Raw genomic sequence first — 23,903 nt, 5'->3', positions numbered from 1 at the left:
CCAAAAAACTTACCTGTTAGGGCCAGAACTCCTGGGCCCGGGGTAGAGCTCAAGGCTTAGAATCAGGAATAGATTCCTTTAAGGGAATACGACCAAGAGCCTAGAATCATACTGAGCCTTGGCCTGTCACACAGGGACTACCGCACGCTCTGCATATGCTAAAGGAACTGTCTCAACAGACCCCTAGTAGCAACACCCTGTTAGCGTAGGTATCCAGAGGATACGTAGGTGGAGTGGTGCCCAAGGTGGAACAGGGGTTTTAAACCACTCAGAAAGAGTGCTGCTGCTGCGCGTAGCTCTTACCATACAGGATTTTAGAAAAGAACGCAGAGTACTAGCGTGCAAACTTTAGAAAGTGTACAAAGACTTCACGTGCACACTTACCATAACATGTATTTAAAAAATACCATTCTAAGGGGTTCTCGTGGCACTCTGAAAGAGCAGCCCATAGATGGAAATGGTGCATCCCAAAACGCTATGTTTGAGAAGTCATCAACTCAATCTAAGGCTTATAATGCTAGAGTGGCTAGCAGTAAATCTGTAGCTGAGGGGGCAGACATCCAGCTCTCAATCGAGAGGGAGCTCGACCTACAGCATGTTCCAATGGAAGATTCACGATACAAATCATTGCAAAGCAACTTTACAGCAAATTAATTTTCTACAATATTTAGTGTACTGCAAGCTAGCCAAAAAACTCAGCGCATCAGAGAGGCAGAGGAAGGGCCTAGTTCGCCTGATGCTGCTGGTTCCAGGTGCTCTGGGAAAACCCGAGAACTCAACTCTCATGTGAGAGGAGAACTCCAAATTCAAAAGGAGTAGCGTACTCTTAGGTAACCCTTTGATAAAAGGGGAGCACTGCTCAGCACTACCACGAGAACAGCCCATGGAGCGAGGAATCCAACTTCTCAGAGAGAATTAAATGCTCGAAAGAAAACACCATGCTCACAATAACCCTCAATGGTGAGGGGAGCGATGCTTCCAGAGTGTGTCGACAGAGACACACTAGTTGAGTGGAGCCCAAGGTACTGGGGTCTAAACCAACTCAGAGAAAGGGAACGAGGCTCATAACGCGTAACCCTTACCATCCAGGACTTCAGAAAAATGGGCAAAGCATAACGTGCACACTTACCACCTATGTGGATTTTAGAAAGTGCGCAAAGCATAATGTGCACACTTACCACTTACGTGGATTTTTAGATGGCCGCATGATCCAGGAAGTATGAAGCCGAAACCTGGCTTATCGTACCATCTGGACATATATCGACGAGTGAAATAAACACTGCAAGTCGAGCTCCCGGTTTCTGAACCCAGCAGAGGGGGTGCTCATCGAGGACCTACCCTAGAAAAAGGACAGAAACACACAGGTCCCGGGAAACACTGCAAAGAGAGCTAGCAGAAGGATTATACACAACCACCAGCGCATCAAATACACACACACACACACACATATATATATATATATATATATATAAACATCTTGTTACATTAAGTCCATAAGTTATCCAGCAGGCCACAGATCAATCAGAATTAACAGCAGCCCACCCACACACAGGTCATAATTTTAAGTAGCTGTCTGATTTAGTTTGAGTGTGTGAGACAGAGAAAGAGAAAGAATAAAGGTGGGTGAAATAAATGAAAAATTACTTTCATCAGTCCAAAGGCTGCATTTTTTCTGTTGTCTAAACAAAATTAAAGTAAAATGTAGTAAAAAAAAAAAACCCTCTTGGTTTAGATGCAAAGCTCAATGAATTTGTTAATATTAAACAATACTGCAATATGCCTGTCAAGCCAGCATGTGGCAGCTATTATTTACGCAGAAGTAAATATGAAACAAGTCATGTTTTAGCATGGGGGAGACATCAGTGATCTTTTCACAGATTAACTTTTAAATGTGACTCGACAGACACCACAGGCTTAACATTATATTACTGAGAAAAATCAACTCAAGCTGTTATAAACAGTACAGAGATGGTGGTTACAGGGGAATTAGGAAGGGGAAGATAAGGGCAGATGTAAGACCCCCGAAGGAAATGAGTAGATACTGAGGCATCACTCTGATCCGGACAAAGTGCCGACGCCCTGTCTGGATCACATCCCTTAGGTCTTTTACCTACCTTCCTTTGACCTGCGATTATACCTACCCCTACCCACGGGCGGGGGAGGAGCGCGTGCCGCGACACAAGCCTTCTGTGCCCATCTCTGATCCTCAAACCGAGACGGGCCAGGACCCCTTGGGTTGTTCGGGCTCAGACCTGGACCTTCGTAAATGCCGCTGAGCGCGCCTTTGCCAGCACTCAGCTACCTTGCCCGCACTCAGCTACCTCATTAGGAGAAAGGCCCTCGCCTTTATCCAGGTCTTTCAGCAGGCCAGCCTGATATGCTTGGGGCATCACCATCATGTGCAATGAAGCGACAGCCCGACCTGCTGCTGCTGCTGCATATGCCCAGGCATTAGAGCGAAATGTCAAGGAGGAAGTCTTAAAAGAGGACGTCTTATCCATAGAGAGATAGCTGGCCAGCGTCTCTCTATAGGGGCATCTTCTCATAACCGCTTTTGCGCATAGCCTCGATGTTGGCATAACTCGTATGCTGGAATCGATGGATGCATGAGGAAAAAACGGCCTCTTCCATTCCTTCTCAATCTCTGTATGGAAAACAGGAAGAAAGGAAGGTTCACCTGAGCTGGAGGGTATGGCCAGAAAAATAACGTTCATGTTTTTTTTTTTTTAATAGATGACCTCACGATGTCATTTTCTTCACCCGCTTCACGGCAAGTAAAGCTTCGCCGTGGTGCGATCCATAACTTTCAAAAGCTCATCATACGCAGGGCAGGAGGATTGGGAAAGCTCAGCCTCAGCTTTTTTGCCCTCCTCAGACATTTTCCTGCTTTCCAGCAGAGCACTGGCCACACAGCCGACGATCGCGAGAGGGAAAATCCCTCTTCGAACTCATCGGCCAGATCCACATGCGATTCCTACGAGTTCATTCTCCTCCGTGCCTCAGCAGCGGCGGATCCTGAATCACGGGAAGTAGATCCTGAATCCTCGAAAAGAGAGACAAACGAGAGCAGAGCTTTTTTCTTGAAAAAACGCTCACGTGCACCCCGATTGCCCCCTCGGAGACATCGCGTGCGTGCTCTTCGCCCAAACAAATAACGCATAGATCGTGTGTGTCATCAGATGTTAAACAACGACAACACGGATGCACACATCCTCTGAACGCTTTGCTAGTGCTCGCCATAATGATATGAATAGAGATCGCTCTTACCACAGAAATGCACGCTTCAAACAAAACAGTCAATGAAGACGAAGAAGAGGATGATGTGTGCTCCCGGTGCCTATTTATACTATATTCGCACCGGTAGTGATGTCATGGCTGTCGCCGGCCAACCTGTTGTTGGTGTTTTTTCAATGTATGCTTCAGACACGGGTCACGACGAGGCGTTCCCCATAGCGACCCCTAGAGGACGCAGTTCGAAGTTCCCATGAAAGGGAACCATATTTAAAACACCAGAATAGGAGGAAAAAGTGAGAGAAAATTAGTGTATTTCAACAGACAATATTGTAAACTTTGCATGACAGAAATTTTTTTTTTTTCGACAGAAAAAACAGAGCTCTGAATGTTCAGGACATAAATTTCTAAACATCAATTTTAATCACATTTTGGTTAGTAAATATTGGATTTCATGTTTTATTTTGTTTCGCATCCAAAATAAAAGTTTTTGTTTGCATAATATACTTTTGTTTACATAATATACATAGTGTACTGTGTATATTTATGATGTATATATAAATATACAAACATACATGTATATATTTTAAAAATATTTACACATATATATATATATATATATATATATATATATTCATATATAATTTATGTTATATGTAATTTATATTATATATAAATATAAGTATTTTATATATAAACAAAACATATTTTTCTTAAATATATACATGTATGTGGCACACACACATATTATGTAAACAAAAAAGTTTAGTTTGAATGCGATTAATCGTGATTAATCATTTGACAGCACTATTTGTTTGTTTTGTTTTGTTTGTTTGTTTTCCTTTTAGACAATACTGAAAAAATTTGGTGGTGAAACAGTTCACTCAAAAAGCACTCAAAAATTGCTTGTGCATTTCACAAATAATTACAAAGAAATGTTAAGTATCACAATGAATAAAAGATTAAATTTTGAAGTATAAAGTGAAAGTGATATTTTTCTTTTAAAACATACTACAATAATCTTTGTTTAATTTACAACTTTGAAAAATAAGTAAACATTTTTTAATAATTTAAAAAATAATTGTTATAGTAAAAATGATTTTTTAAAAAATTTATTTTAATTTTTTAAGAGTTAGATACAACAATAATTGGATTTGGTCTGAACAAAAGCTATAAAGTAGCGAGAAATTTTGACTCATACGCAACCACTTAGTAACGCCTTAGCAACCATCAAAAACATCCTAGCAACCCCTACCAACCTCTCAAAACACTCTATAGCAACACCCTGGAAACCACCCACAACACCCTATCATTGTGATGCCGAGTTTTGCATGAACAACGCCACTCACATTTTCATTACAAAATGTAGAAATCTTGTTTTTCATGTTATTTCTTCGAATAATCATGCACTGGAAAAAAAATGGTGTAGAAACAATTTTCACTCAGAAATTGCAAGTAAATTTTACAAACAATTACAAAGAAATGGCAAGCAACACATTGATTTAAACATGTTTTTGTGAATCTGAAAAACTCAAGTAATATTTTCGATTAATTTAATTATTTGAAATCGATTTCAAATAATAATTTTTCGACTAATAATCTCTGGTCTTCTTTTTTTAATAATCTTTTTTTGTGTGTGTTATTTAAGAGATTTTAGTATTATTCATTTGTTTATGTATTTTTCATGTTTATTTAAGAAAAGTCATTATTTGAAGGCTACTTTGAAATCTCAGTCATGAAATCTCAGAGTAGGTCTCAGTTTAGAGGCTATTCAGCTAAAAAAATCTGACATACTGTACATCAGGTGCAGTTTGTACTGTTATGTACGACAGGCTTGCAACAAAACAGTTAAACCACAGTTAGGATGAACGATCTCCTGGAGTTTGTAATTTACAGCTCTGCTACTCGGCTTCTTGTCCGCGCTGGGGTAACTGCAGCTAGAGCGTGTGGTAGATTGCTTGAGCTTCAGCCCGCTGTGTCATCTACAGAAAATATGAAGTCACAAAATATACAGTCAAGTTTCATCTCATTTTCTTGGTGCTTCTATAATTGAGTTTGACTGACAGCAGGCTACTGCTCTCTGTTTTCATTGGGCAAACTTTTAATAAGTAGCTTTAGAAACATATTCATATTCGTATAGAAACAATGTGTACATCTCCAAGTTTTGTTCTTTCTTCTCTAGCTCCTGGAATAAACTTGAATGTTAAAAACTGGTCACTAGCATGCGATACAAATGGCTAAGATCTTAAAAGGGTTGTATCATGTCATTTTTTTCATTAAGCCTTCCACTTATAATGTTAGTGATGTTTGGAACAATCAGCATAGTTTCAGTAAAATACTTTTTCTTCTGAGGAGGATGTTCTGAATTCTAAGATTGCATTATGTTTTCAAAGTCCATTAAACTCTTTTTAAATCTTAACAGATCAAGGAAAATTTGATTCCACATGATATGACATTCTTGTGCACTGAGACATTAAGGAGAGGGATATGTAGACTTTTTATGCATGTTTTGCTTTGATAAACAACGACGCCGTTGTTTACAATACAACCGTAGAACATGCTGCTGAAGTGAGGGGCGGGACGTTTAGACGCGCACTAGAGGTGGTTTAGCCAATCACAACACACTGGGCTAGCTAACCAATCAGAGCCCATCGCCTATTTCTGAGGCTTCATAAAAACAGGAAAAGATCAGTCCGTTTCTCAGAGAAGGGACAGAGCGGTGTGGAAAAAAGGTAAATTATGTGAAAAATAATGCGTTTTTTTTTTTAAACAAAGCATTGACACATGTTCCCCTTCAGGAACTCGAGCTGCGTTGAGTCGCTTTGGGAACGCCCTTGCGTGACCGCGTTCTGAAGCACGTGTCAAATCCGTCCAATGGAGCAGCGAGACGTCACGAGCAGGGTGACGTAAGCACCAGAAAGCATAAAAGCACATCCGGCCGGGCGCAAACCAGCTTCTGCCCTTCAGTAACGCTCTGTGTATGTGTCTGTCTATTTACTGTTGTCTGTCCGCACAAGCACTCATATATATAAAACAATGAGAAAGCTATGGCGAGCGCACAGCATTACAAACACTGTGTTTCTCCCTGCCCACGATATCTGGCGGCGGGGGATACACACGATTTGTGCGTCGTTTGTTTAGTAGCGTAGCATGCACGGTCAGCTTTCGAGCAGCTGATTGTCATCACCGCGAGCTCTCGCTGCGCATGCTCCGCTCTCGCCTGGCTGTGTTTGATGAGAGCGGCCAGGCTCGCAATCCCACTGGCAGCGGTCCCGCTGTTGCCGAGGCACAGCGCAGACTGTTGTCGTGGGGAGATCCAGTCCGAGGACTGGTTTGTTACGATAGATCTCAGAGACGCTTATTTCCATGTTTCCATCCTCCCTCAACACTGGAAGTTCCTGAGGTTTGCTTTCGGGGGCGAAGCATACCAATTCTTCCCTTCGGCCTGTCACTCTCACCCCGCACTTTCACAAAGTGTGTGGATGCTGCTCTGGCTCCACTGCGACTCCAGGGCATCCGCATACTCAATTATATCGACGATTGGTTAACAATAGCTCAATCGGAGCAGATGGCTGATCGGCATCGAGATGTCGTCCTCGCCCATACGGTTCTCTCTTCGTGATGTGCTCATAGGATACACACACAGGCAGGACTTGGTAGTATGGCGCAGTGGGTTTTCTCGTTCCCAAAGTGACTCGACACAGCTCGAGTTCCTGAAGGGGAACGTCTCTAGGTTATGTATGTAACCATGGTTCCCCGAGGGAACGAGACGCTGCGTCTCTTTGCCATACTCCCTGCATCCCTGCAGGCGCTACTTCATCGAAGCTGGTTTGCGCCCGGCCGGATGTGCTTTTATGCTTTCTGGTGCTTACGTCACCCTGCTCGTGACGTCTCGCTGCTCCATTGGACGGATTTGACACGTGCTTCAGAACGCGGTCACGCAAGGGCGTTCCCAAAGCGACTCGACGCAGCGTCTTGTTCCCTCGGGGAACCATGGTTACATACGTAACCTAGAGACGTTAGACTGCACCCCATAAACACGATCAAGCCTAGAAAAAAAACAGTGAACCCCCCCCGGAAATTTACCCCTAAATGTTACACATCAGTACCTTGCACTTGGGTGCCAGCACTGTGACAGATTTCTACCTTTTTTTCTGTGTTTGAAAAAAAATGTCAATGCCAATGTTTCAATGTTGTAAAAAGCCTAAATCTTATGCCCCAAATGTGTGACTTTTAGATGTAGCAGGATCACAAGCTAATTATGCTAACATGTTTATTTTGTAATGCATCTGTGTAGAATACTATAATTGATTGTATAGTTGGAAAATAATGTACACATTTGGCAAACACTTTTGTCAAAAAAATATTATTTAAAGTGCATCCAAGCTGCTTTCTTAGTAACAGAATGAATTCTGTGAAATTAATTGGAAAGAAAGGAAGAGGAATTTACTGGATTTTAATTTAAAGCTAATTAAAATATCCATCTATGATATAAATAAACCGTATAAAATAAAACACAAAAAAAAAAAGGTTTAGTAATTGTCAAAAAAGTTTCTGATAATTAAATAAATAATTAAATTTATGCATCACCATATTATAATGTACAGTATAAAGCATGGATGACTATTAGATCTGATATTGAGATGAAGTTGATGAAAATGTTGAATAATTGAAATTAAATTTGCGCTATATGATGGCCAAAGGAATCTAAAAAATAAGTTGAAATAGGCATCCACAATTAAATGCCTGTCATCATTTAATAAATATACAAATACTAACAAATAAATGAGTTTCTAATTTGTCATGCATCCCTTCTAAATTCACACGAAACAAAACATTTATAAAACTGTTATAGTCGTGGTACCCTTTCAAAAAGTATGTACTTTTGAAGTACTAATATGTGCCTTTAAGGTATGAACGATTTATGATTTAGGGGTAAATAAGGTACAAAGATGGACCATTTTTTCCTGAGAGTGTAGTTGTACGTTGCCTTGCAATCACCCATATCAACTGTACACCTTGTGAAGCTCATCACGGAGGCCTTCCCTCAGCGTGGAGCTGCATTCCAGTAACGCAGCGTCAATGAGGCTTCTTAGTGCCGTTCAAGGGCTGTAAATCTCAGCTCGTGAGAGACAATGAGAACAGAGTGACGACACCTGCAGTGGAAAAGCACAATCCGTCCGTCCCATGCCACATCACGCCGTGATCCGAGGGAGATTCCTATTTACGGATCATTTGGGATTTGGACCCCAGACTCTGTCTGCGGTGGAACCGATGGGCCACACATCTGCAGCCCGGGCCTGTCGTGAGGATGATTTACATAGGCTCGAAAAACAGAAGGAATGCCAAAACGATGAGAAGCGCTCACGTTGTGGTCCCCCTCTTTCAAACTGATTTATGTTCTATGGGGAAGCCTATCCAATCCTGCCAAATTCTTCAGCGTCTGGTGTCCAGCGCTGCAACAAATGTCTTTATCTTTTGCGCTCAGCTCCAATCTAGAATTCCACCAATTCCACTTGTCTTCCACTTTCAACATGACATATTTGATTGAAGTTTACTGAATGTTTATCCAGGGTAGCACAGTAAATACACAGTAGAACAGTCTTTGAAAACTTACCAGAATTTACACAACTGTGAGAAAATTGAGGACGCTGGGCAAAGCTTACAGTAAATGCTGCCATTGTCTAAAACTAGTATAATGTTTATGCTGGATCATAAGATGGTTCCAACAATGCCAAAGTTATGGGTTCAATTCCCTGGAAACACATTCACAGATAAAATATGTGTCTTGAAAAAGGTTTTTGCCAAATGCATAAATTTAAATGGAGAGAATTACAGTCACAGTTTCAAATACATTGTAGTTGCAAATGAGAAATTTGGATTTCAATTAAGGTAGTTTATTTACATTTTATTAACTTTATTTGGGGCACCTATATGCAGTGTTGGGGAAAGTTACTTTTAAAAGTAATGCATTACAGTATTGCGTTACTCCATAAAAAAGTAACTAATTACGTTACTTAGTTACTTTTTATGGAAAGTAATGCATTGTGTTACTTTTGCGTTACTTTTTAAATCTGGACAGGGCTTGCTTGTTTGTTTTTAAAATAAAAAAGTTATATTTTTGGCAAATATAAAAGCCTTTTCACACCAAAAGTGAAGTGAATAAGCCTCAGGCTGAAGGAAAAGTAAACTTACGTCCGTACAGTAGAATGCAGAAGAAGAAATTTCAACACACTTCAGCAATAAAAAAAAATTAATTTTTGCTTATTAGTACGCTTGAACTGGATCATCGAAGGTCAGAAGCAAAGACATTGGTTAATAGAATGGGATTATTAAATACATAAAGGACATTTGTGTTGTTTAACATTTAATTATTGCAGGTTTGCATTATATTCTGAGTATATTCTGAGCATATATATATAGCATATATATTCTGCATATTCATATTTATTTTAGAACTACAGTAGCATCTTCTGATTTCTCTCAACATGGGGACAGGAGAGCTGTCAATCAATAAATTGGAAAAAAAGTAACTTGCGTTACTTATTTGAAAAAGTAACTCAGATATTCTCTTGTAAATTAAAAAGTAATGCATTGCTTTACTAGTCACTTGAAAAAAGTAATCTGATTACATAACTCTCGTTACTTGTAATGCGTTACCCCCAACACTGTCTATACGTACATATGTTAATAATATATACAATGATTTTTATATGGTATTATTAAATGTAGCAACCATATATGTCAACAGTATATATTTGATATATATTGTAAATTAATGAATAAATAATATTAATATTAATACGTTTATATATATATATAATATTTACACAAATATGTAATATGCAAGGTGCTAAAATGTCAGTGTTTTAATAAATTGCATGTTGTAAAGATGAATTTTATGCCACAAATGTGTGACTTTCAGATGTAGCAGAAATGTGAACGAATGTGCCCAAGTTTGTTTTCTCATGCATGTAAATAGAATGATATTATATGAACAATTACTGACTCTTTTATTCAAACTGTGCATCCATGCTGTTTGTTTTCTCAGAATCAAAATTAATTCTATAAAATAAATCTAAATGAAAGGAAGAATTCATTAAATTGGCTTTTTGTCAACTTTTTGACTGTCTTGATCAACTTTGCTTTTCTAATTAAAAATGGCAGTTTTTTTATTTATTTGAGTTATTGCAGTCACATTCATCTTACAATTGTTTTTGCTACCTTTATGTTTTGCATTCTTAATTCAGTTTTGAATGGTGCACAACTCTGCTCAGTACATGCATTGCCTGGGAATCAACCCCATGACCTTGGCATTGCTAGCGTCGTGCTATACTAGTTAAGCTGCAGCAACACCAGTGAAAGTCCAATTAGAGACATTAAATCTCGGTTAGGGATCCAGCAAGATTTCCATATTCCTTGATATAAGTTTTTTAATTTGACAGGATGTTTTCATTTGAACTGGAAAAACATCTGACGAGTTCCAAGGCCGTTCCTGCTGCAAAGGTTCACGGCTCCCTGAGATTTACAGCTGCTCTCACACTCTTAAAACTGTGCATGTAAAGAAAATTAAAGCACTGCAAATTAATCACCAATTACTCAATGGGTGTGTTGCGTTTATGAAAACAAACAGGCAAAGCTCAGAGATAAATCAAATGACTAACAAGCCGCGCAATGATTTGCTGATGCAATAAGTCAGCGTGGTGTGATGAGTTTCACCCTGGCACATTTCTGCTGTGATTATATTCCAAAAGGAAACATACACTCCTAACAGAACATGCCGACATCCCACCTATTTTGTTTATTTTCATAAATTGCTCAGAAGCCCTGAAATATTAGCATGACTAATGTGTCAGCCAGTGATTTAATTGGAAATTTTTATGGGCCAATGTTTTCCAGCACTGCCCGCTCGAGGAGTCAAATCACAGTTACTGTAAGGGCTCATGCTATTTTGATTCAGAAAGCCTCCTAGAGGTTTAATAACACAGCGCAGGGGTTCCACGAGGAGTCAATAGAGTGTGACATGAAGATACACAGGCCATGAGAAACAAGTTACATTTCTGAGAAGAGCTGGACCGCTTCCCTCTGAGCGCGGAGCGTAGTACCAGCCGGATTCCTTATGGAATAACCTGGGGCCATTCCAGCACTCTAAACAGGAGAAGTGGCCAGAGATATTCTGGCTATTATGTATTAGTATCCATTACATGTTGTTGTCATTGGCACAGTGTACTAGTGATATTTATTCATAAAAGAAATGGAGACCATTACTGATTGGATAATTATGCAATTTTACAGTCCCTTGGAGTTAAATTGTTTATGTGCATGGAGTATTTGCGATGCCCCAAGATTCACAACACCTTAGGCTCATGACCAATTAGCGTGAATTAGTGTGTGTGTGTGTATTTTGAAATTATATTAATATAAAAAAAATACACAAACACCATAAAGTGTAAATACATATAAATTAAAAGAAAAGAAAAATATAATAAAATATATAGAATATAAAGTGTAAATATATACACGTATATATATATATATATATATATATATATATACACATGCACACACACACACACACACACACACACATATTTTTAAATAATTCAAAATAAATTAATAAAAGAAGAAACATTTATATAATAAAAAGTGTAAATACACATATTATTGTCTTAATTAAATTTTTACAATTGTTTAATAATTACATTTTTTTCTTTTTATAGAAATATAGTGTTAATTTATGTAAATACACATTATTATAAAAAAAATGACATGCCATTTATTTATTCTTGTATTTTATTGTCTTTGTTAATCACCAATACATCAAGACAAATTCCTTGTACATATATATATATACCCACATGTATATATAAAGACGATTCTGATTCTGACTATAAGACAACAATATGTGTATTTACAGTCATTTACAGTCATTATATTTAATTTATATTTTCATTCATTCACGCACACACACACACACACACACACACACGCACACACACACACACACACACACACACACACATATATATATATATATATATATATATATACTGTCTTATTGGCTTTTCACATCATTAAACATCACAGTAAATGAAGTTGTAAGCTGGTTAACAGTCCACTTTGTAATCCAATAATACTTCAACAGGCTTAATGATGATGCCATTTCAGAGGTCACAAATTGAACATTTGAAAACACAAAAAACTTCTGCCCTTTGATGTGCAATGTTATGCCGATTTGTGATGAATGCAGTAGCAATTTCACAACCAGTTAGTGGGAGAATAGGCTCTTTGGTGTCTTTTGCTAGTTAAGCGCACGGCGTGGTTTTATTTGGTCTGATCGTATTTGTCAAGACATTGTATATCACTTTCACTAGGCAACAGTGGCAAGCAGTTACACAAACAAAAAAGCAGGGAGGTCCGATTTCCCCGCTAATTGGTGCTGGCAAACGATTACAGAGCAGGGCCCATAACGGAAACGCCCCCTTAATTCTCACCCGTCATTACATCACAGCACTCTCGGGTGAACACAGGTTTTCCAGATGGCCATGCGGGAGAGGAAAGATTTTAAAAAATGAAAAGCAAACCTGGTTTAAATAGAGAGTTTAAATGAGTATTTAAACTGTACTGTATATACAGTATATATATATATTCCGGGCACCTGTCAAAAGTATGTGCTAGCATGATAGCCTGTCTTTTTTTACAGATTTATCCGCCCTCTTTGGTCCACATGCACCATTTGGAAGCACTCAGTGGTGACGTTAATGGAGGGATTCAGTTCATTTAACCAAGTTTATACCATTTCATTTTAGCCTGATAATTCGCCCCATTTCTACACCTCTTGCTTCAGATTTTCAGTTCTCTGAGGATTACCAGTCACTCACCCAAAAACCCTGCAAGGCTTCCGTAGTGAGAGGAGCTGGTCTCTGTTGTAAATAATGGAGCCATGCTTGGCTGAATGTCTTTCACATGCAAAAAGTAGCTTGGTGTGCCTTCCACATTGACCTGGATGAATGACAATTTTAACAGACTTTTTCCCATTTCATTTCAATAATAAATCACCTCCACAAAGTCTTATTAACTGACATTTGTAATGATATTGTGATACTATCTGAAGAGTGCAGATTAAAAGCAAAAGCATGTAAGAGATTTAATGCACATGGAATGTTTTGACAAACATTACACAAATACGGAGCTGCTGAGTGAGAGGACAGAATTGCGGTGCAAATAAAATCATAATGAATTAGGATAATATAATGGAAAAACACGCTCATTCTTTTCAGAGGTCTGGGGAAAACAAGGAGAAAGTGGCCTGGAGTTGGTGCAAGGAGAGCAATTCATTTCAATCCTCATAATGTGTTACAATATTCATTTGTTTTGTGTCTTTCAGCTGAAAAAGCCAGGAAAAATAACTGTACTTGTATACTTTATCACTTAAACTTCTAGGCCTCAATTTAAAACTGACTCGACTAAGTATGAACACATTGTTGCTTCTAAAAAGGGAAAATTACGTTGCTATCAGAAGTATCATGGAAGATAATGTGTAAAAGAGGGAAAGATGTCAAGGCCTGGTGTGTTATCACTGTGCTGAGTGGTTGAAGTGTTCTAGATGGCGGCGGGATAAAACAAGACAGCTGCTTAACACTTCCTTCCTGTGTATGTGTGAGTGACAGTCCATGTCCCTATTTAGTCACTAACATCTAGACTCCTCAGCGGGTGTGAGTGTATCTGTAGCAGTAGGAATATTGTTCTCTTTTGTGATTTGTTCACTTTTATGGTTATTACGGGTAGTTATGGTTATTTTATGGTTTTATATCAGGGATGGAGTTTCCGTAGATAGATAGAACGATCGATTTAACAAACAACAGAACAAACAATATGATGGATGGATGGAACTATAGAGTGATATTACAAGAGATAGATAGATAGATAGATAGATAGAATGAGATAATGCTAGATAGATAGATAGATAGATAGATAGATAGATAGATAGATAGATAGATAGATAGATAGATAGATAAAATGAGAGAATGATAGATAGATAGATAGATAGATAGATAGATAGATAGATAGATAGAATGAGAGAATGATAGATAGATAGATAGATAGATAGAACGATAGAACAGCAGAATGATAGAACGATAGAACGATAGATAGACAGACAGACAGTCAGACTGACTGACTGACTGAAAGAAAGAAAGAAAGAAAGAAAGAAAGAAAGAAAGAACAATAGATAGATGAAGCTTGAACTCCAATGGCCAGGAAAGGTCAGAGGTCATAGCCATGAGCAGGTGTGTGTGAGCACAGGATCTGGAGCGAGTCGTTTTATGAAGCTGTTGTCTCTTAATGAAATGCTGTAAATGGATGGAAGCCCAGAGGTCCAGTGATGTCATTAAAATAATAAAGCTCTCTCAGGATACTAGTCAAACGTCTAGATGACTCTGGCCTCTCCTCTCTCTCCCACTGTGTTAAGGGTCTTCGATGATCACCAGGGCACAGAAAACACCACATAAATCATTTCACATCACATCAGATTTAGATTTTACATTGCCAGGAGCGACATGCCTTGAAGAATACTGCGGCAATAAAGCAATTGTGTGGTTGTTCACTTAAATATATGATACTCTGTGAGGGTGAACATGTGCGTCATGGGTGTTTTACAGATAAGCATTTGTAAAAATGTGGGAATGTGATCTCTTCGTCGTTTGCCTGTTACTAGGGCAATTTCTGTGAATTAGCAGTACTCTGAAGCAGTAGTTCACCCAAAAATGAAAATACCCTCAAAATGTACTCACCCCAAGGCCATCCAAGATGTAGATGAGTTTGTTTCTTCATCAGAGCAGATTTGGAGAAATTTAGCGTTACATCACTTGCTCACCAATGGATCCTCTGCAGTGAATTGGTGCCGTCAGAATGAGAGTCCAAACTCACCCCCATGTCATCCAAGATGTTCATGTCTTTCTTTCTTCAGTCGCAAAGAATGTTTTTTTTGAGGAAAACATTGCAGGATTCAATGGGACTAATGGGCTGAAGGTCCAAATTGCAGTTTCAGTGCAGCTTTAAAGGGCTCTACATGACCCCAGCCGAGGAATAAGGGTCTTATCTAGCGATAATTGCTACTGCTTGTAACAGTGCTTGATCTGTGCATATCTCTCCTGATTCAGACAAGATGACATTTTCAATGCAGAAAGCAATATTATGGATATAGGACTCATATTTTAGCTGGAAGCCACAGTTTTAAGTTAACATCTTATTGATGGATTTATTACAAACACAGCTTTTCTTTTCACAAAACATTAATTGATGGACTGGAGCGGTGTTACTTATGGATTATTGTGATGCTTTTATCAGTGGACTCTCATTCTGGGTGAGCAAATTTTCCTGTAAATTTTCATTTTTGGGTGAACTAGTCCTTTAAAGCTCTCAAATGGAATGTGTAAATATGTATTTTTAAATAGAAACAGACATAGTCATGTATTTCTGAAAAGTCAACAGTGGGCACTAAACATATTTCTCTTGTTTTGTCTTTCGAATGTCCATCTCTCTCAAAGCCTGTCACTGTAACTTACATGCCCGCCGCTGTCGCTTCAACATGGAGCTGTATAAGCTATCGGGCCGCAGGAGTGGAGGAGTCTGTCTCAACTGCAGACACAACACAGCCGGACGGCACTGCCACTACTGTAAAGAGGGCTACTACAGAGACATGACCAAGGCCATCTCACACAGACGCGCCTGCAAAGGTAAGCAACCATTTACACTGAGAAAAATGTCAATTACTTTACACCTACTGCAGATAAAAATACATGTTAGATCAACAATATTCCCCAAAATGTTGTCCCAACTAGCCTAAAATAACTTAAAAGAGAATATTCCAGTGCTGCAGATTGAGGGTTTCACCGTTCGCAGCATGAATAAATTACAACCCAATTCCAAAAAGGTTGGGACATTTTGTGAAATACCATAAAATCAAGAATATGTTATTTGTTCATTCTCTTGACCTTTATTTAATTTACTTAAGTACAAAGAAAAAATGCCCATTGTTTTCACTGTCCAATTTAATATAATTTTGTAAATATAAACAAATGTAGATTTTGATGGCTGCAACACACTCCAAAAAAGTTGGAACAGAGGCATGTTTAACACCGTCACATCAACTTTCCTTTTAATTACAATGTTTAATCGTTTGAGAATTGAGGATACTAATTGTTAAAATTTTGCTCGCAAAATTTTTGTCCAATCTCGCTTACTACAAGACTTCAGATACTCAGCAGTCTGTGATCGTCGTTGTCTGATTCTCCTTTTCATGACTGGTCATATATGTTCAATAGGAGTCAGATCTGGACAGCAGACAGGCCAGTCTAGCACATTCACTCTGTGCCTACGAAAATACGCTGTTGTAGCACATGCAGAATGAGACCTGGCATTGTCTTGATCTAATAGCTATGGACTTCCCCTGAAAGACGTCATCTTGATGGCAGTATATGTCTCTGTACAATTTCAGTATATGCCTCCATGCCAATGGTACCTCCACACATATGCCAGTCACTCTGCTGCACCCTCATACCATGACAGACGTTTGCTTTTGCATCTGTCGCTGATGAAAGTCTGGATGGTCCCTTTGATCTTTGGGAGTGAGAACTCAATGTCCATTTTTCCCAGAAACAAGATGAAATGTGGACTCATCTGAGCACAGCACACATTTCCACTGTCTTTTTGACTATCTGAGATGAGCTCAGGCACAGAGAACCCCGAGGCATCACTGCATAGAATTGATGTATAGCTTTCTCCTTGAGTAACAGAGTTGCATTTATTGATGCAGCGGCAGACTGTGTTAAATGACAGCAGTTTTCCGAAGTACTCCTGAGCCCATGTGGCTATATTTAACAGCATGACGGTTTCTTATGCAATGCCATCTGAGGGCTCAAAGGTCATGCATATTCAACGGAGATTTCTTGCCTTGCCCTACACAGAATGAGATTTCTCTGGATTCCCTGAATCTTTTCACAATATTATGTGTGGCAGTTGGTGAAATTTCACCTAAATTCTTTGCAATTTTGCATTGAGAAATGTGATTTTTGATTTGTCTGATATTCCTCTCATGAAATTTGGCACAAAATGATGAGGCATGATCCAGCTTTGCTTGCAAAGACTGAGATGCTCCTTTTAAACCCAAACTTGATACCCTCACCAATTACCAATTCACCTTCTTACTGTGAACTGTTTCAAAACAGTTTCATTTGGATATTCTGTAACCTTTTCACTTTTATTTTGCCTCTGTCCCAACTTTTTTTGGAGTGTGTTGAAAATCGAAATTTGTTTATATTTACAAAATACATTTCAGTTGGTCAGTGAAAACTCTGGAAATCTTTTCTTTGTACTTTTGACAATTAAATAATAGTTCAGGAGACTTAACAAATCACAGATTCTTGATTTTATTGCATTTTACAAAATGTCCCAACTTTTCTGGAATTGGGGTTGTATGTGGTAACTATGGGACTGTTGCTGTGCTGTTTTCTGATTTTATTTACACTGTTATTTTTGTCATCACTATTAGTTATTGGTTGTGTGGTGATGTTAAAAGCAATTCTGCATTTAATGAAGTTTGTTAATGGTTGTACTGTAGTAGTCATTAAGGTCTGTGTGTATTTATGATTACACATACATTTACATTTAATCAATTAGCAGATGATTTTATCCAGAGTGACTAACAACATCACACACAATTTATCATATAGAAACAATATTATTCACAGGATAGCAATGCCATGTTATAAGAGCAGAAACTAAATGCAGAAATGTAGAGAAAAGACAACTGTAAATATTAGCTTTGCTTAAATTGCTTTGCAGGATGTTTTCTTCCTGACAGACACAGTTTGATGAGTTTTCTTATTAGGAATCTACATGTAAATAACCCATATGTAATAACTTCATTTACATTTTACATTTACTGGACAAGCAAATTGGGTAAACCAAGTAGTGTCATTGAGAACAGTTATTAAGTCAGTAATATATTTTGATCCAGAAGAAATTATGTAATTTAAAAAATAGTAAATGATGTAATTTATGACCGTAAATCATTTTGAAGATCAACATAACTGCATTTAATAATTAAAACATGCTTAAAAGTGCAACATTTGGGCTTGGATTCAAAAAGTCCTTCTTGAAATCCACAAAATACTTTGAAATATGTTCCAGGTCTTTTTATATTAGATGCTTTAAAAAAAAAAAGGTTTAATTTAGAGAAATCTAATGAGTTTGAGCTGAAAGAGATTAGAATAAGACAGTATTTATACAAAGGGGTTTCCTGGAAAATGAATACAGGCCAAGTAGACAAGAAGGATTGCCATGGAATTTGGGACAACAGAGAATATTAACAATAATAGTGAAACAAGCCAATTATTCACTCACCCGTAAAAGAAAAATAAATGTAAAGGCACCAGAGATTACGCATGTGTTCTAGACCTGAGGGACCTCACATTCACACCTAAAGGTCAGATGGTCTGTAAGGTTCTGTTCAAAAACTATGCATGTAGGCAGCATTTTAAAGCACCATAAGAACACTCCAAATGTGAAGGCTGTTTCAAAAGCAAGGCAGCATGATTACGCCGTTCTTTTGGCCAAATTCTAAGGCAGTACTACATATTCATTGCAAACAAAGCAATCCCATAATGCATAGTGCAAAGAATCATCGAAGATTAATAAAGTGAGTATGGAACCTGGTTTCTGCCGTTAGATAAAAAATAAAAAAGGTAATTCATTTTAAATCTCACAAATCTGATATTTTTCTTTCTATTTAGATTTTATATCTCACAATTGTGAGATATAAACTCAGAATTGAGAGATATAAACTCACAATTTTGTGAAAAAAGCCCAATTTGTGAGATATAAACTCAGAATTGCAATATAAACTCAACATTCTGAGTTTTATATTATTTTATATTCTGTGTCAGGAACAAACAAAAAAACTGAATTGCGAGATGTAAACTCAGAATTCAGAGAAAAAGTCAAAATTAAGACATGAAAAATCAGAACTCTGAGGAAAAAAGTTAGAATTGCAAAATGTAAACGTCAGTATTTCTGTGCTTACAGTATTTTGAAATTAGCTTAGAAAATGATTGCTAATGCTGTTGTTGCAAAATCTGTTTGAATCAATTGTGAGTTGAATCTCCCATGCAGTTCACATGTAGAATGTTCCAAATCAGTCACTTATCCAACTTGCACTGCACTATGCTTTGTTAACAGAGCCTGATTGTGGACATGAAATGAGAAACATTTCTTAAAGATGGGCATACATTTGAAAAATTTGAAGTGCATGTAAATGCATATAATATACTTTTCTTATAAAACATGAAATCCGGTTACAGTTTGTCTTTCACAACCATCTGAAATCAGACATACTGAAATTGCTGTAAAGTTTTAAATGCATGGATTTTATCCACTGTTGGTTCACAGATGAATTTCACAATGCCATTCCCCTGTGTTCCCATAGTCCATTCACTCACAAAATATTCTGTGGTATTGCAAATTTCCCACCTTCAAGCCAAGATAACTTCTATTCTCATCTGACTCTCGCAGACCCCGAATTTGACGGACTGAAAGCTTCAACAAACCGCAGCATAATTGATATGAGAGGCCGCTAACCCAATCACTGGGGTAGCTTAATTTTTTGCGGACTGGCGGGTTCCAAAGCGCAGATGTGATGGATGGCAAACACTGCCCAAGTTTCATTGACATTGCTGTGTATTATTATCACGTCAGGAATGTATCTTATTCAGGGTAGGTTACAAATGGTTTTCAACAGCTTTCCTCTGCCAGCCAAAACATTTACTCAGGCTAAATATGGGATGCTTGGAGGCCAGATGCGAGGGATACAGCAGGCAAGCTAGTTTTTCAAAAGTAGCCTCTTGAAATGACCTTAACATAAAGTATATGGCCGGTAAAGTCAAAGCTCGTTCGGGAAATGCTGAGGAGTTCCAGTCACCATTGTCAAGCTGATTGCTTCACTCCTCTCAGGTGACACACTCCTCGACATCGTAACGTCATCTAGCGGACTGCCATATTTATTGTTCATGTCAGCCAACCATCTCATTGTGCTTGTTTTAGACAGGAAACGCAACATTGTGCCAACAGTGTTCAGCGCTTACGAAAATTCTATAGGGGGTGGTTTGGAAAAGAAAGGAATATCACTTGTAAATAAGGCGGCAGTGCACCTACCAAGACAAATCGGACCCATAACCAGATCCATTGTCAGTGGCAGTCTGGAACACCTCATGCTTTATATTGCAGATTAACAACTTCATCCCTCACTGAGTACAATGTAAACACCATGTCACCCAGAAGAACTATGTAATTTCTTTCTCTCACATTTGCGCTTAAAGGAATAACTCATCCAAAAATAAAAATTCTCTCATTAATTACTCACCCTCATATCATTGTTTGATTGATCAAAATAAAACTGAAATCGCTATACGGCTTAGTGTGATTATCAAATTGCAGAGGCTGCAATTTAATTCAATAAGTATATGCAGAGTGAAGCGCAGCACTGTTTTTTGGATACACAAGCAGATCAGGATCCAGGTTTTCTGTGTCTCGGAGCGGCTCGATTTGCAGTAAATGCTGCTCCACACAAACTCATCTCTACATTTGCAAAATGCAACGTGTGCGACCATCTTTCCAGAAGCACTTATAAAATAAATCTGTGAAGTTTTAGGGCTCCATGCAATTTTTCGCTAAAACACAAACTCTATGGTTTATTGTTTAAAAATGAAGAAAGCCGTAAATATTAGTATTATATATATATATATATATATATAATTATTTTATTTTACAGCCAAATAGTACAATAGTAATATATTTCTTATTTTTATATTTTATATTTAATAATAATGATGATGATGATGATGATGAAGACTATGATGCATATTTCCCCCCAAAATCCTGACTTTGTTTCTTTTCTGGAACACAGAAGAATTTGAAATTTAATTATTTTCCATGCAGTTGCAATAAAAAAGGTATTCAAAAAAGATCACCATAAATTCTAATAAATGTAAATGTATCATAAATGGCTTGTTTACTATTATGTTCTAAAGCCATTCAATACATTTAAATAAAAAAGTTAATTAAAAAAAAAAAAGTTACACTCCTAGAGCTCTGTGCCAACTTTTTAAAGAAAGTAGCAGACTATCTGATTTGTAAATCAGATTCTCTTTTGAGTTTGATCTTCGCAATGAATCACTTGATTCAGTTCCCAGAACAGGTCTAAATGAGTAGTTCACAAATTGGACTAATTCATCTCACAATTTCACTCATTGCGAATAACTGCCCTCTGCAGGGCTATTAGTAAATAACTATGACTGCATACAGTATGTAGAAAATAGTGCACAAGTCATTTGGACTAATTTTATTGTACTTTTGCATCCTTTTAAAAGCTTAAAAAGCTTAATCCCCATTCATTGCAATTGCATGGAAATGTGTGGCCTGGAAATTTAAAAAAAAAAACATTTTCCTTTAGTGCTCCACTGAAGAAAAAGTCATATTTGGAACGACATAAGTGTGAACAAATTATGACAGAATTTACATTTTCGGGTGAACTGTACCTTTAAACACAGAGAGGGGTTTTCAACAGCCATGAGAACTTACAGTCCATGCCGCATTGCTCCATGCTTATTTCTCCAGCATCTCTTCTTACTACTGCTGAATTATTAGCAACTCTGGTTTAGATTATGTGCTGTAGAGTTGTAGGGTCGTCTGTGAAGGCGTAAGAGTGGTGTCGTAATTCAGCAGGCAGTGGGCTGGTTGGTGGGTGGCTTAAGTGCAGAACTGTAGCTGCTTTTTACTGAATGTTAAGTGGGCATTGAAATTCAAAGCATCCCACCACTTTGTGTAGCATTTATTACCATCAGCTAAATCATCAGTGATGGGGAATAGTGAAACAAATCCAATTGAAACTGCTTAAACACTGTTATTAAAAATGTTTTCTGTCCTCGAAGCATGATTTCTATAATTCCTCTGTATGGCGTCAATTCAGAAAATAATACGCAGAGTGCCTTCTAAGATACCTTGTATTAGCCAATTGCTCTATCAATGCAAATGATTTACTAATATGCTATGCAGCCTGAATTTCACATGCCATTGCATTCTGAAATGTTTCTTGAAATGTTTTTAACAGCCAGTTTTCTGATGTCAAATAGTCTCTGAAGTTTAAGGCCTTACAGACAGATAGATGAATGGACAGACAGACAGACAGACAGACAGACAGATAGATAGATAGATAGATAGATAGATAGATAGATAGATAGATAGATAGATAGATAGATAGATAGATAGATAGATAGATAGACAGAAAGAACAAGCACACACACACACACACACACAGACAGATATATAGATAAATAGACAGACAGATAGACAGACAGACATGAAGATAGATAGATAGACAGACAGACAGACAGATAGATAGATAGATAGACAGACAGACAGATAGATAGATAGATAGATAGATAGATAGATAGATAGATAGATAGATAGATAGATAGATAGATAGATAGATATATAGATAGACAGAAAGAACAAGCACACACACACACACACACACAGACAGACAGATATATAGATAAATAGACAGACAGATAGACAGACAGACATGAAGATAGATAGATAGACAGACAGATAGACAGATAGATAGATAGATAGACAGACATACAGATAGATAGATAGATAGATAGACAGACAGACAGACAGACAGATAGATAACAGATAGATAGATAGATAGATAGACAGACAGACAGACAGACAGACAGACAGACAGACAGACAGATAGACAGACAGACAGACCTGATTAGTGCTATTTGTGTGGTACGCTTGAAAAGTTGATGCCTACAGTATGTAGTGAGTTCTTAATCAGTTACTTATGAGGATGCATAAAACTCACAGAGAGAAAAGAAAAATGTAAAATGATTAACGGCGCAACTCTTCAGAACAACCATTTCTGTTCTGGCACTATTAGGACTGTGTACAGCTTCTCCGGGGCAGACATAAATCTGAGACGAACAATTGCCTTTGTTACTAATTCAAGAAGTGACTTCTAATATTCATCAAACTTTTTTTTTTTAGTCCCAAGAGCTTTGAGATCTTGCTACGGCTAGACCACTTCATATAATTTCCATATTAATCCCTGGCTACATAAAAAGGGGAAGAGTTGAGTTGAGACTTCAAACAAGCAGTTTTATGGTAAACGTTTGGCAGCGCGAGCGCACAAAGAAATTCTCAAATTTTAACGTGTGATCGTCCCGACTAACAGCTTAGCCAGAGCACCTTTGAAGTACACGCCATTCCGTCATTAATGGGAACATTATTCAGCACTATACTTTGCCAAAAGTCTTTACGTTGGAAACTTGATCAAACTTGTGGTGCGCGGCCTCCGCACAGACAGCGCTATGTCGGATCGTGAGAAGTATTAAAACACACAGACACACGCCAGGTACCTGTTGCTTCCACACAGCGGGTTTCCACCATATCCACATACACACTCATGTGGAACTAGTTTGGACAGGATCCAGGCACATTGCGCAAGCGCACACACACACACACACACACACACACACACTTAACACTCTCTCTCTCTCTCTCGCTCACACACACACAGACACACACACACACACACACTCTCTCACTCT

General features: G+C 38.0%; 1 protein-coding gene across 1 annotated transcript in view; it reads left to right on the top strand.

Moving 5' to 3' along the window:
• LOC107563365 (netrin-1-like) overlaps nucleotides 1–23,903 on the top strand; it is a 60,949-nt gene that overhangs the window by 14,715 nt on the left and 22,331 nt on the right. The window contains exon 3 of the mRNA XM_016248225.1: nucleotides 15,780–15,968. Coding sequence (XP_016103711.1) covers nucleotides 15,780–15,968 — 189 coding nt within the window. The remainder of the gene's footprint in view (nucleotides 1–15,779; nucleotides 15,969–23,903) is intronic.

The sequence above is a fragment of the Sinocyclocheilus grahami genome, unplaced genomic scaffold, assembly GCF_001515645.1.
Source record: "Sinocyclocheilus grahami isolate Dianchi unplaced genomic scaffold, SAMN03320097.WGS_v1.1 scaffold870.1, whole genome shotgun sequence".
Lineage (NCBI taxonomy): Eukaryota > Metazoa > Chordata > Actinopteri > Cypriniformes > Cyprinidae > Sinocyclocheilus > Sinocyclocheilus grahami.
Note: the sequence above shows the minus strand (reverse complement) of the source record. Positions and strands in the feature narration are given on the sequence as shown.